The following is a 15718-nucleotide window of genomic DNA, read 5'->3' on the forward strand; positions in this document are numbered from 1 at the left end:
TTTATTTTAGAGATTGAGAGAGAGAGTCTCCATATAATCTTAAGTTCTACATAATTATCCTCCTAAGTAATTAACATTTTTAAGACTTGGGCAATTGATTTCCCCAAGTGATAAGTGGAAAAACATTTGATAATCATTCAGGTCAAAATCCTTCCTTTGAAAGGGTATCGCTACATTCAAACTAGCTCAAGTGAAAAAGAGGGGTTCTGGTATGAATAGAGAGATCTCACAGAAACAAAGGAGAGCCACGCCCTAAGAGAGGGGACGCCATTAGTAAATAAGATAGCCTCTCTCTCTCCAAGTCTAGTCCTCTGCTCTTACTATCTGTCTGTCTCTCTCTTCCTCTTTATTTTCCCACTTCCCCCTCTGCCTCTGCTTCTCTCTATGACTCCCTTTCTTGTTCTGTGTCTCTCTCTTACCACGTTGTCATTGCTCTCTGCTTCTCTCTGTCTAGCTATCCCTAGAGAAGGACTAATGGAATGATTGTCATGCCCAAATAATTCTACCCCGGCACCATCAACCTTCAGAAACAATGTTTGACCTATTCTCCCAAACACCACCTATTGTGCCTCGTGAATAAATTTAAGCCAAACTTCAGCAACTCAGTTCTCACAAGATGTTTTTATTTGACTCTGCTAAAACTAATGGTCTATAATCAGAAATCTCTAACATTAGCTGTGATTGATGCAAAATAGGTAACGAAGAAAGATACATTTGAGAAATCTATGCGTTTGAAACACCACAATCTCTTCTTCATGTTTGATTGGATAAACAAAGTCATTTAACCTTGAGGAGTGGCACCTTAGTTAATTTATAAAGAACATTTGGCATTCTGTTCCACTAATGTAGGATATTGACTCACAATTGATAGGTTTCCCAAGTATTCCTTAAATCCACATTTTTCTTGAGTGGAAATGAAATCAATTGGTACCTAACCTCTTAAAAATAAGACAATTAAGGTGCTACTCAATCTTTTCTTTTCCAGCTAACAAGATTTCTCTTACCTTTCCTCATTTAAAAAATCATTTTTAATCCTCGAGTGTATTTGACTCTGTTTTGAAAGTACGTCAATTTCTTCCATGTTTTGTGTTCAATTCTGTAGGGGAGGCCATCTATTTTCATTAGGTCCATGGGACAAATAACCAGTTTGTTGTTCATTAAATATAAAAACTGATTGCACATGGGAGCTTAAATAAGACAGTGACATTAAATTTCTCCACATGACTGTCTTTAAGAGCAGAGGAGGAATGAAACACAATCTAATAGCAGCAAAGATTTTATGTGAATTCTTTTTTTCCCAGGAGCTCCAAAAGGTCAGAATATTTCCTGAGATACCCTTGAGATTTGGATTCTTCCATGGAGGATGGAAGAGCCTGGATCTAGCCTTCTCTCTCTCTCTTTTTTTCCTATCTTTGCATTCGCCTTCTGCTTCTCACTCTTTGGTTTCCAATATTCTCCCTTCTCTTTTCTGGCTCATCTATGTCCTTGTCTTACTGGCAGCCACAAATTTCTTTAAAGCAATAATGATAATAATATAAGCAAGAGCTTCTGTGTATTATTCACCATGTACCAGGCACTGTCCAAAGCACTTTGCATGTATTGGTTTATTTAATGAGTATAATAATTTTAGGACGTGGGTATAATAACAATTTCCATTTTTCAGAAAAGCAAACAGAGGTTAGGTAACTTGCTTAGGAAACAAAACATTAGAGTGGTAGCAGAAAATTTATTTTTCTTCTAAGTTTGTGTTCTTCGGTTCTGTGACTTGGAAGCAAATGCTTCCCTTAATGGGCCTTATTTAGTTCAGCACAAATCTATTAAATGTTAAGCACAGGGGTGCCTGGGTGGCTCAGTTGGTTAAGCGTCCGACTCTTGATTTCAGTTCAGGTCATGATCTCAGGGTCATGAGCCCCGTGTTGGGCTCCATGCTGAGCGTGGAGCCTGTTTGAGATTCTGTCTCTCTCTCTCCCTCTCCCCCTCCCATTGCCCCCCTCCACCCACTCACACTCACTCTCTCTCTCTCTCTTAAAAAAATAACAAAACGTTAGGACAGATTTAGACTAGGAGGTGGGATATAAAAGAGAGGCAAAAGTAAATGAAACTCAAACCTTGAACTCAAAGAATTCACAGCCTCTTGGAGAAGACCAGCATGTAAGTGAGAGTTGTAACAAAAAAACAAAGTGAGCTCTTCCCTCATGATACTAAAAATCTTCAAGAGCAAATGGAGGGTAGTATACCTCCCATATGAGGCAACATTTGAGTTGGGTTTTAGATGGTGATAAAGATTAATTTTAAATTAGGCATGAAGAATAATAATGAAAGCCAGTACTTACTGAGTGAGCTGTCATGTTCAATATCTTGTCATGTACAAGAGCTTTACATGAATTACTGAATCCTTACAACAATCTTATCAGGTGGGTTCCATGATTATATCCATTCAACGAATGAGGCAACAGAGGCTCAGAAAGGGTGGGAAACTTGCCCGAGTTACTGTAGTTATGTGTTGTGCCAGGATCCACCCCAGGCAGCCTTGACTCCAGAGCCCATGCTCTGAACCAGTAAGCTATGTCCGTTCATTAAATTTCACTATCTTTCCTCTAGGAGAAGAGATTTATTCTAATCTCGTTTCCAATATTTTTATTATACCAAACTGACTTGGCTTTGTCTAACGCTCCTTTTATTTTCATAGGAAAATAGAGCTGGCTTCATTTCGTTCTTTGGTAGGGCTGCTACGCTATTTTGCTTGGATGTCAAAAGTGACACCATTCATTAGAGACGGCTCTGAGACTATAATGTGGGCCACAACCCAGACTACTGCCACCAGACCAGAGGTCAGGTAGGCTTCCTCTGCTGCCTCGGTGGTATACACCTGGAGAGGTGTGTTGACAAGTATCCTGAGGCTCTGCGCAGGCTCAGCAGGGAAGAAGGGAAGAATGTGGGGATTTACAGGAATGTGTGCTGGGGGCTCAGCTGGGGAGTGGAGTGGGATGGCAGTGGTGTGGGCCAGAGAAGATGTGTGTGTTCTTTGCAGAATAAAGACATTCCTCCCAGAGTCGATTTGGCTGTGACCCAAGAGGACTTCCTCAGGGGTTATGGGAATTGAACAGGGAGTATTGGGGAATGGACCAATAGAAACTCAGAGGCTAAGAAGGAGAAGGTATCTTGTGAGTCCTACTAAGGGGCCATCCAGAGAATTCTCAAAAGCCAGTTGAGAGAGAGAATAGCTTTAAGCATCTCCTAGACCAATAGAGTATAAAGCCATTTTACGAGTCTCCATTCAAAGTGCGTGCATTGATAAAAAACCTTGAAATAATATTGTGGAATTCAGTGAGAGTGATAAAGCCAGTACCCAGAAAATGGACTTACTTCACTGGAAAGTTATTTCCCAAGCTCCCCCCCCCCACCCCCCACCCCAGATGCCTGGTAAATGTTAACATTGTTCCGGAGTCCTGGCATGTGTCCTCAGGTCATAAATAACAATGCTTGGGAGGACTGGGATTTTATCTGTACCTTTAGATGTGGAATGGGTGATTCAGAGTGACTGATGGGTTGTGGGGACATGGGCCAGATGAGAGTAAATTGGCCACAGACTTATTCTGTGAAGTTATAGTTTCCTCCATGGTCTTGCATGGGCGCTCATAAGACTTCATTCCTGCTGTCATTTTCGGGCAGCAAAAAGTGCCTGGGCATCTTTCCATTGCCACAGAGACTATCTGACACCTTTTGTTTAAGAAACAATGAAAACTTTAACCATGACAGAGATCTAGGCCTTCTTTTAGCATATATGTTGACTCCCGTGTCACTAAATTGTAACAAATGGTGCTAGAAATATAGTAAAATCCTTAGTAAAAAAAAAAAAATATATATATATATATATATGGGCAGGGAGAGAGGGAAAACACACCTGATTTCATCCAGGCACACGTTATCAAACAGTTTTATAGTAATTCTGCTAGCTAGGTTTCTAGAGCAAATTGTTTATCATGCCTACCATTGCGCCCAGATGTATTTTTAGATGTTGATCAATAAAAAAAAATTTTTTTTTTAGGTGAAGTACAAATAGAGGGGATTAAAATGCAAAGTGTTTTGTTTGGAGCCAGAAATTGCTGGTGACTCTAACCCAAGTTAATTATCACCTACCCATTCTGTTTCTTTAGAATTGAATGTGGTTGCAGGGGACTATGAGGGGCAAGCAGACAATAAAAATGTATTGAAGGTAAATTGGAAAAAAAAAGACAACCCTAGATGCTGTATGTGCACTGTATGAAATCCGTGCGTCCGGTGAGGATGAATGAATGGAAGCTGAGAGTCTTTTAAAAGAAGTACAGAGAAATAGTCGAGGGAAAGGCCAGTTGACTGAAATGAGGTCGAAGGAAATGAATTCAGTTCATGCATGTGTTCCCCAAGGAGAATGAATGGCAAACAAGTGCTTCCTGATGGGGAGCAAGTTAGAGCGACCCTGGACCCTGATGTACTTACTGGTGACAGTCGTCCTGCTTCTGCCCCGGGAGGCAAAGTGACACGGAGAGCTGGCCAGTGGTTGTGGCAGTCTGCAAAACTGGAATTCTTCTCCCCTCCCTTCAGAAATCTACTTTCCTTAGATAGTAAGTGGACATGGCTTCTCTCAACAGATAGGCATTTGTTGGACTTTGGGTTTAAAAAACATATATACCTAGTTTTAAAAACGAAGAGAATATTGAACATACAGAGTGATTTTTCCTTTATTCCTGTCCAGTGCCTTCCTAGATCTTTACCTTTCCTTCTACTCATCTCTCACTGTGGAGGTTAAGAAAGACAAAGAAACACAGGGATCAGGCCCAAGAACCCCTAATATACATATTTCTATATAGACTTGTGTATAATATATATTACATGTATGTAAACATATTTTAAAGTAAGCTGAAGTCTACATGAGCCACAGCACACTGAAAACACAATCACAATAGTTGTAATTGTGTTAAATTTAGTATGTTTTAAAAACTAACCTATGATTGATGGGCAGAGTAAACTCCTCGGCCGCCTGGTAGCTTCCTTGGGTCCTCTCCCACCCACCCTCACATCTCAAACTGAATGTCCCTTTCTCACAGGGCCTTCCCTAAGCTTAAAATGAGCTTAAGACCCTTCTGTTACACTGTGACTATCTTTCATATGGTTTTTCCTTTGTTGTGTCAATGTTTTTTGTGTTTCTTCGTCTTCTTTCTACCTTCCCTGGAATCTATAAGCTCCATTAGGGCAGGAACCATGATGACTTTACTTACCATACTATCATAGTGCCTGGAACATAATATCTGCTCAAAAATCATCTGTAGAAAAAAAAAAGAAAAGGGTTGTAAGTCATTTGCACGTGATAATCAACATCAGTATTACACTGCCAAACCAAGTTTCTAGTGTATTTTTCTCTTTTTGGTAATTGGTAAGTATCCAGATGGTATTCACATTCATAGTATTCTTTGATGCTATATACAGGTAACACTTCCATCCCCAAATACAGACTGCCTGGATTCGAATCCCGGCCCTGCCACTTTTACCAGCTGGTTAACTAAGGGCACAGTACTTGACTTCTCTTATCTCATTTGTAAAATAGGACATTAATAGCACCTACCTCACAGGTCTATAATGAGAGTAAATGAGCGAACACTTGTAAGGTTCTTATGTAAGTGACAGAAATACATAATAAACGAGCTGAGGCTATACAACAAGATACAGTTTTGCAAACAAGCAAGCAAATGCATAATAAATGTATGATATATTTTAGATAAATTCATAATACATGTATGTATGCATGCAGTACGTATGTTTCTAGATTTCTAGGATCTAGAATTCTAGATTTCTATTTATCCATCCAACCAAACTTTCCCCTCACTAGATGGACTTGCCAGCTTCAAAAGTTTCCTGAAGTCTGAATTCAGTGAGGAAAACCTTGAGTTCTGGCTTGCCTGTGAGGACTACAAGAAGATCAAGTCCCCTGCCAAGATGGCTGAGAAGGCAAAGAAAATTTATGAAGAATTCATCCAAAGAGAGGCTCCTAAAGAGGTAGATCTTGATGGGTAGGTGGGTGAGTGTGGCCACCGTTCTCTGAGCTGGGCAGCAGAGAGGACAGGAACTGGGCTCCTGGCGCATTGTAAGCAGTCAGGTGAATGGACGCAGACATCCCGATCCCAGGCCTTCCTCCACGTGTGACTTCGGACGGGTCCCTAATTAAAATTCTCCCATCCTCGGTCCCCTTCGCTGAAAACATCTCACATACATATATGTGTGTGTACTTAGGGCATTTGAAAACTGCAGCTGTTATTACTTTAAAAGTTCTCCAAGTCTTGCATTTTGACCGAAAAATTTACCAGTTCATGTTGATGTGTAGCAGATGGACCCATATGACACACTTGCCCAAGCAAGTAGCAATCTCAATTTTCTCTGTCTGAACATTCACCTCAGCCTCTTCACAGCAGGAACTGGTAGAGAAACACAGTGGCAAAAACTGGAACTAAGATTTTGAAAAAAGAAATGGCCATGCATAGTTCAATATGCAGATAATTTGTACACTGCAAATTGTCATTTGACCATATCTAAAAGTAATGCAATAATATTTTCCTGGCTCAGTAAACAGATAAATATTTATCAGAATGATTCATTAGAGGAGGTCGATGCACATAAAAGTAATAGATAAATAGCAGTTATTAGTTGCTGGATACAATGTGTTAGAGTTTTAAAGACATCTCTTCTTTTTTATTTTAAGACTTATTTATTTATCTGAGAAGGTGGGACAGGCAGAGGGAGAGGGAGAGAGGACCTCAAGCGGACTCCCTCTGAGTGTGGAGCCCGACATGGGGCTCAATCTCATGACCCTGACATCATGACCTGAGCCAAAACCAAGAGTCGGTTGCTCGGAGCCACCCAGGTGCCCCAAGACATCCCTTCTTTTAAACATTAAGATTAAGAAAGAGCTTTATACTTCTTTGACATTCAACCATTCCGAGTAGAATTGCCTACCTAGCTCAGTACATACTCAGTGTAAGAGAAGGAAGAAGCATTGCTTTAGTGTGGCAGGAAGAAGAGCAGAATGGGAACAGAGACACGTACATCACGGCCTGTCCCTCCTGAGTGTTAGCGGGCATGTAACTTGACCTCATTGGGCTCAGAGTCTTCACACGCAGAGGCAGGCCCTGGACGTCAGCTCTGAGGCTGTTCTGTACCGTCTTCCCCCATGCCTGCAGAGAGCACTCCAGCCCCTCTCACCATGGAAAATCTCACCACAGTCTGACCTCCTCCATCCTGGACCTTGGAGCACAGCTCATGCCCTCTATCCAGCCCATTCTGGCCTGGCACGCCCCCATCAGGCTTTTGTCCCTGACTCTGCCTACAACCACACCAACATCCTCTGAGCCCAGATGGTTTTTCTCAGCACCAAGGACCTCTAGAAGCCCAGGAGAGAACTGGAACATTCTCCAGTGTTCCAATTCAGAACCACAGGCCAATTTGGATTGTTTCTTTCTCTTTTACAGCCAGATAGCTTAAGGGTCCTTAAAGCATACACGATGATAAACAGTGATTTCTCTCAAATCTCACTCAGGCACGCCCATGCAGGCTGTATGCTGCCCAGCTCCAAGGGACCATTCACATAGACCCTAAAATGAACGGTGTCCCCGGGACTTGTGCAGTGTGTCGGCACTGCACTCAGGACATAAAAGCCACGGTGCCTTCCAACACCGCAGTCTACTGGTTAAAAGCTATATTGCTAAGTTTTTGAATCCTCTCTCTACCACTTCCAACCTTGAGCAAATCACTTAACATTCTGCTCCTCGGTTGTAAGATGTAGATGTCAGAGCTATGAGGTTAAATGGGTTCACCAGCATGGAGCCTGTTAAAGTAACATTCCCAGCAAGGACCCTGCACAGAAGAAGCACTCAATAAACATTAGCTGCTATTCTTATTGCTATTCTGTCAAAAGCACAGTTTCCTGGTTTGTTGCAGGAAAGACCAAGTTTCCTTGCTTCTCTGGAGCCATGCACAAGATCCTGGGTCCCAGACAGGATTCCTTTCTCCTCTTCACTCTTTCCATCAGCCATGAAACCAAACGCTGGGGAAGGAAGGTTGAGAGATTAGGCATCAGGACACTGGATTCAAATTCTGAGTCTTGGATGCAAATACACGTCTTAACTCTGTGACCTTGAGAAAGCCGCTGAAGCTATATATATATGTATATATATATAATATATATATACACACATATATATGTATTCATAGGGTTGTCGTGAGGATTAGGCATAGTATGCACATATGCGTGTATTAGCTGCCGGTGGAGGGTCTCACACCTGGTGGGTGGCGAACACCGCTTGGATCTTCATCTGATTCGTGCATGTATTGGAGTGTCGCTTGCCTTACCCCATTGCCTATAAAACAGAAATGATGTTTCTCACTTTTTATTACCCTCTGTCCCTCATGTGTTTTATTGGCAACAAATTCCACTTCCCTCCCCACCCGTCGTCAAATCCTGCAACCTGAGCTGACTCATGACCCTGTTTCCTGGCCCACAGGTGAATATTGATCACTTCACAAAGGACCTCACCATGAAGAACCTGGTGGAACCTTCCCTGAGCAGCTTTGATGTGGCCCAGAAGAGAATTTATGCCCTGATGGAAAAGGATTCACTGCCCCGCTTTGTGCGCTCTGAGTTTTACCAGGAATTAATCAAGTAGTAATTCAGTCGGGCTATGAGAATCACCCTGTGAGTTACTGCTTCCTTAATAACGCTACATTTTCCAGCAACCTGCATACTTTCCCACAGCAGCTTCGTTCAAAGATACCCAAACAGGGAAAAATCCCAGGGAGTGTTGCTTACTTCTTGTGCACTTTGTTTTGGATGTTTATATTGTCTGAATGCCTTCCTTTCCCGGGGTTCTTCTTCATGTCCCATTCTTAATTAAGTTCTACTCAGTGTGTTCTTGTCAAAGCCAATCAGAATCACAGAAAAATTCTGCTGAAGGCAAGCAAATATAAGACAAGAATATGGTATCATTGAATGTGGGTCCATTTGGTTTGGGTAATGAATCTCCACGTAAACTGGTCTGAAAGAATGTGGATGTAGAAAGACCAATTTCAAGTGAGATTAATTGATCTCACTTGTTGTTTTAATTCTGATCCAGGGGCAATCACCCCTCTATTTCTGACTTTGGTTAGTAAAGGATAAAATGAATTTTATGAGGCAGCCATTATTTGATTTTTTAAAGCAAATACATTATGTAAAATATCAATTTTCCCTCTAGAGCGTCTTTGTGTTGGCTGGAGATCACTAACAAGAGATATAACCATGAATGTTACAAAATAGATCTGAACACAATCCCTATTGATTCTTCCCTTATACCTCTCTCATACTCCCCCCTACCCAGTTACCATATTCTGTATTAAATCAATGACCTGGCAACGGAGTATTTAATAAATATATATATGCCTCTAGTGTTTAGGCCCAATGTTTCAATTTTCAAATTATTTTAAATCCGTGTGAGTAGAAAATTCCAAAATTTTCAACTCCAATCATGTCGAATAAAACAGATGCTATCCAGCACAACGTCCCTTACCTCAATATCAGGAGAACTATACACTAAAATGGAAAAATTCTGTCAAGTCTAAAATGGTTAATTACCCTATGATGCCATCTGTTTGTTTAGGAAATGATTATCTTCAAAATACCAAATTATCTTTAGAAAAATTAATTTGACTACATGTGGAGGCTTTCTAAGTAAGAGTTTCAAAGAACCCCGCATTTTGCAAAATAGTGTGACTTTTTTCTTTAGCAACCCCATCTTGCCTCTCTATTTTGCTCCCTGTGTTAATGGATCGTATTTACCCTCAAAGTGCGCATTTATGTCCCAACGTCCCGCGCAAGCAGCTGACTGATAGGCCGTGGTATATTTTAGTAGCTTTAATCTTTTAATTATGTCTTTCATTATTATAAGTCTTGGTAGATTTCTTTTTCTTATCTTTAGTAGATTTGATTAAGTAGTGATTTACATAATTTAGTAATAAGGAGAAGCAAGCTAACCATGTACAAGGCTAACCAAGATGAGGATGTTGAGTTAATTTTGGAAGAAAGTATCTATGAAAGGATGAATAAAATTCCGGAATGTTGAAGGAGAAGATCACATTGTTTAGTTTTGTATTTCCTTCTTTCACATTCCTTTCTCCTCCACACACTCCTAATTTTTCATGTTTATGGCCCATTTATTCAGTTGTTTCTTAAGAATATTGACAGCGAAGCAACCACGTTACTGTAGTCTTCAGGCGAGTGCTGGTTGTGTTGGTTGGCTCTTCTCTGGGTTTGCTCTTGCGAAGGACAGCATGCCCTTCTGAATACTTGGCTATTTCACATTCTGAGAGTGGGTTGGAGTGAGTGGGTCCACTGCCAACAGTTGCCAGTGTGTTAAGAGTCCATTCATAGTTGGAAATATTGCTGACTTCAGAGACACTGTTCACCAAGCAGTCGACAGCTAGGCCAAATCAACACCATGAGCATCAAGAAGTCCTCCCCGTGTGCATTTGTGTAGGAATGACACACAACTCAGAGCAGAACTTCCTGGCACCACCTTGCTCAGCATATGTCTACACTGCCCAAATCAGTAACAAATCTCCAGCCCTTTACTTTCTCATGCAGCTAGAAATGTTAAGAACCCAAGGATCTAGGGGAGTTATTGTTCTTGGATGCCAAACCTTTTTTAAGCAGAATGTTAATTGAATTGAAAATTCAAAACTTTTTATTCACATGATTTCAAAGAGCCAAATGTTTGAAAATGCCCAGAGAATGTACTAGATATTACGGAGCTCACCCAGATGGTTGACATTACACAGACCCAGATCAACTGTATTCACAAACTGACTACACACCCTATGTCAGTGGGTAGGACTTGTGAGTGGAGGGTAAGGAGGACCTTCCCCTTTTCATAGGCTGAACTCCGGAGGCAAAGGGCAGGAAAAGCACCACCATGAGGGCTGTGCAGTGAAGGGGAAAAAAAAGAATGAATGCTTTCCAGTCAAACGATGCCATGTAATATATAAATCTGTATATATGATTTTAAATTTATAGTTTACACACACATTAGAAACCATTCTAACACATGAACTGATAAAATTAAAAGGAATACAAGTATTACAACCCAAAATGTGAAAGCAAACATATCAAAATTGCCCGAAACGTTCTTTCAAATCCTTTTAAAGTGTTTTTAAACTTAGGAAAAAAGAAAGAAAAAAAAAAAAACAGTGTTACTGGAAGTTTCCATGGCAACACAAAGAAAATAACATTCTTTTAGTTCTGGGAAATCAGAAAAACTGGGATGGTCTTTCCAGGAAAAAAAAGAAATGTGTAACATCTCTTCATCACTCCCTCTCCCTCCCCCACCTCCCTCCCCACTTTGTCTTGAGTAAATTGCTGGGAAAGCAAGAAAGTTAATGCAAGAGTCCTGTGGTGCTTGGTGCTTTCATTTCCCTCCCTCCCGGAAATGGAACTACAGTCGTAAGTGATCTGGGATGTAGAGAGGTAGCGGAACCAAACTGTGGTCAATGGGAAGAGGAGTATACACTTCTCACTCTGGAAAGAAACCCAAGATGAGGCCAGGGAATGGCCCACACCCTAAGATTTTCTGCCTGGGTTTGATACAGTTTGGGGTTGGCGTCAGTTTAGGGTCCAAACTGGACCAGATTAAAGAGTTAGACTGTTGATTCTAGAGGAAATTAAAAGGCTGTGTTTATCTACTAAAGCAGTGCTTGTTCACATGAACAACACACACACACACACACACACACACACTCCTTCTCCCAGATAGACCTTCTGAGATGGAGAACTGAGGCTTTTCAGTCCCTTTACTTTCACATCAATAATATCAAATATATGGAAACGTTTTGCTTCCTTTGCCTCATGAACTTTAATTCTCTATCATATAAATTAATCTGTGCTCGCTTCAGCAGCACATATATCATATAAATTATACTATCAGTAGAGTTCAGTTTTTAGTGCATAACGAGAAAAATTTGGTGAAAGAGATTGTTTTCATTTTTACCCTATACAATTCCATGGATTTGCTTGGTTGATGGGTTCTCTCTCTAGAGTCCATTTCAGTAGGATGGGGTTATTAATTGTCTCCCAAAGAATAATAGCTGTTCAGAAGTTTCAGTAAAAACTTGACCATCACCAAATCAACGGATACACTCAGAAGTATCCCCTGCCAGGGCTTTGTCAAATTATCTTTCCCATCACAGATTTGATCATGAAAATTATTTAAAAGGCTATCTGTATGTTAGCAGCCCATTCTCCCTGTTTCCTGGGACTTTAGCAAGTTTGGGAGATAAAGGCTCGGGGGAAGAAAGAGGAGAGAGGAGGAAAGGGTAGTGGTGAAGAAGGGAGTGCCAGACCTATGAAGTTAATCTACTTACTAGGAAACATTTAAGAACAGCTCCCCTTGACTGAAAATCCAACCACTTCTTCCTGTCATCACTACGATTTGCAAACAAGGCATTCCTTGACTTACAATGCAGCTAGATGAAGAACTTCATTTTCAAATCCTAGAGAGTCTTGATTAGAAGGAAGAAGAGATGTAGAGGATCTGCTTTCCCCACTTGGCTCACCTGTGCGGGGGAGCAGAGAGTGGAGAACTGAGTTTCCAACATCCAAATGTCTAAACCCAAGAGCCAGGGAACTCTATGTAGGTTCTGGACATGAGGTCTTCATGCATCTCAGTATATCCTGACTGACTTGTCATTAGACCTCTCTGGTTTTCTGGTCTCCATTCTATTAGACATGTATGTAACGCTTGCTTGGGAGGAGGCTCTTCAGGTAACAATTTAGCAACCGCTGCTTGGGTTCAACATACTTTTGCCCAAATAGGGCATGTGGCAGACCAGAGCAATTGATATCCAAGGAAAGGCTTTCCCCAGTATCAGTGAACCATCGTGGAACTGAAAAGATCAACTCTTCCAACTGAAGACACATTTGCAGCTTTGAATGGAAACTCAGAGCAGGGAGTGAAGGGAAAAAAAAATATCTTGGGAATATTATCCTCACCTCACAGTTTAATAATAATCTTATCTCATTTTTCTAGTAGAGAAGCTACACATCAAGCTTATTCAAATCCAGGTTAAGAAGCCTCTTGCAAGGTACTTGTTTTCTCACCTGAGGTATTTTCCCTCCCCACCTCACTCCTATACCTCCCTTCCTCTCTTCCCCCTGCAAGAGGAAACATTTAAAACAGAGGGGTCTAATCACAATTATGTCATAATGGATACATTAAAAGCATTTAACTTCCTGTCTAAGAAAACGTATACGCTAAGGCATAGGCAAAACAGTGGGAAATGCTGAGAGATTTTCCAATGGAGAGAAGTAATCCGGATCATATTTTGCTAAAAGTTCTTTTTATGTCATATGGTATCAGGATTTGGGAAAATTAATTCTTTTTTTAAATGCTGGAAACTGCATCTTCAGGAAATACGTCCCAGAGACAGGAGTAGAAATGAAAGATTGAAAATCCATCTGTCAGCATTTATCCCGGAAGTTTTTCATTTAGAAACAATTGTGTTTATCTTCTGATTTTGCAGTCAATATGTTGTGTACTATGTGACTCATACTTCTTGGTAAATAAAGCACCAAACATGTATCTGTATGCATGATCATGTATATTGTATTAAATATATATCTGTATGACAACCTCTGTGAGTCCTTCTTAACTCCCGAACGTGCTTGATATGAAACTATGCCTTAAGATAGGCTTTTTTTGCTCACTATGCTCCTTACACCACGTGAGCCCTAGATCAATTGGGATGATCCTTATCCAATAAGCATCAATTATAAAATAGCCTGACATCAGAACTCAGAAAGGGAGATACAAAGTGCCCCAGACTCATACACTCTGTTGACTACTTTCCCTTGGATTCAAATGGCAACTTATTGACCTCCCTGTTCACTGTTAGAACTAAACACATTAACACATTATATCATTTGGATCCTGCAATAGTCAGTGAGTATAGTCATTCCTTTCTCCGCTTGCACTGGTGAAAGCTGAAATCCTGGTGCCATTGCAAGCAGCTCAATTCTATGACCTTAGATTTGGTGCTCAGATAGTTTAAGTAATGGGCTGAAATTATCCAACTAGGGTTGGGACTGGGGGATAGGGAAAGTTTGTGTACAGAAAGAAGCATAAATGGGAGCAGATCTGTAGGGAGAAACAATAATGAGAAATGTGTGTTGGGGAAAGAGAAGGTTAGGGAGAGAAATTGAAGAGAATGTCTGTCCTGGTCTCTGACAGTTTCTTAGATCTCATTCCAAGTCCCTATGAAGCCTAACTGTATTTAATGTAGATGCAATGGTCCTAAATCATTTCAATGCCACCTACTCTCCTCTTTAATTATCTTGGATGAGGGGTGCCTGAGTGGCTCAGTCGGTTCAGCGTCCAACTCTTGATCTCAGCTCAGGTCTTGATCTCAAGGTTGAGAGTTCAAGCTTCACATTGGGCTCCATGACAGGCATGGAGCCTACTAAAAAAAAAATATCTATATATCTATATCTACATCTGTATCTATCTTGGATGAGTTTCTGAGAGTTTCCATTCAAGAATTATTACTAGAGTGAAGATCACTGCTACTTCTGTCTTCCCCATGGAGAAGTGATGTTCTCAAGATCACTACGAATTAATGGCAGAACAGACTTAGAGGTCAGAGTGCCTCTCAGACTCCTGTTTGTTCCACTAGACCAAAGGAACCACATGTGATCCCTCAAAGCATTACAATTACTCCTAACTTGAGTAAAACAGGGTATACCAACACTGCCCAAGTGGGAGTCCATGCTATCAACCATCAGTGATGTAAGCCGAGTTCTCCAAGCTATATGATCTCCAAAGCACATTTTGCTAATTTTGCATTTTCTAAATCAGCAGTATCTTGAAAAATCATTTTGCTCATAAAATACTTTCCACATACCTTAACTCTTCAGATGGCTTCCCAATGCCTCAGTGCATTTTTCATTTAAATTAGTCTCATCTGGAAAATTCCTGGTCCTGTTTCCATGCTTTTCTACTTTTTGGTCAAATCCTACCCTCTCAATGTTTTCACTTATTAAAGTAAATGACAATTTTATTAGAAAGCAAAGCCTATGAGGAGGTACTCATTGCTCAATCTTTGGTAGCCAATGACTCATGGCCAGACTGCCAGGTCTCTTTGTTCTATTTCCAAATGAATTTCACCATGGGAGAAGGCTGAGCTTGAGGCAGGAGACCAGGGTGGGCATGCCTTCCTACAGGTGAATTTGGAAGTCTTAGTTATGTCTTGAAGAAGTAGTACCTTGTGACTGCCACTGGAAGAAACTGCTGGGACATACGATACATAGACACCTACCTCAGAGTGTCCTGCCAAATGCCCAAGGCCTCTGTGCTTCCAAGCAGAGTTCTTGGGAAACAGAAGGCTTAAGGAGGAATTGGAGCCCAGAGGCCTTAGTGAATAAAGGTAAATGGACATTGATGTTCCTTTATTTCTTTTAACTGAATATTTATTTTGACTGCTTTTTCATTTAGCAACTAAAGCCATAACTTTTATATCTCCTTGAGTTTCTCCAATAATTCTATTGACAGTGAGCAGAGAAGTGATAAAGGATGTCAGCCCTGGAACAAACATGACAAATGTCCAACATGCAGGATGAGAGTGCAGTCTTCCTCTCTCTGCAAAGATTTTCTTCAGTTGAGATGCCAGC

The 15718-nt window shown here is 40.8% G+C and overlaps 1 protein-coding gene across 1 annotated transcript in view; it reads left to right on the forward strand.

Moving 5' to 3' along the window:
• Positions 1-13684, forward strand: part of RGS5 (regulator of G protein signaling 5) — a 47964-nt gene extending 34280 nt beyond the window's left edge. The window contains exons 4-5 of the mRNA XM_036103469.2: positions 5867-6033; positions 8532-13684. Coding sequence (XP_035959362.1) covers positions 5867-6033; positions 8532-8693 — 329 coding nt within the window. The 3' untranslated portion in view covers positions 8694-13684. The remainder of the gene's footprint in view (positions 1-5866; positions 6034-8531) is intronic.
• The last annotated feature ends 2034 nt before the right edge of the window (positions 13685-15718 follow it).

This window comes from Halichoerus grypus, chromosome 7, assembly GCF_964656455.1.
Source record: "Halichoerus grypus chromosome 7, mHalGry1.hap1.1, whole genome shotgun sequence".
In the NCBI taxonomy this organism is placed as follows: Eukaryota; Metazoa; Chordata; class Mammalia; order Carnivora; family Phocidae; genus Halichoerus; species Halichoerus grypus.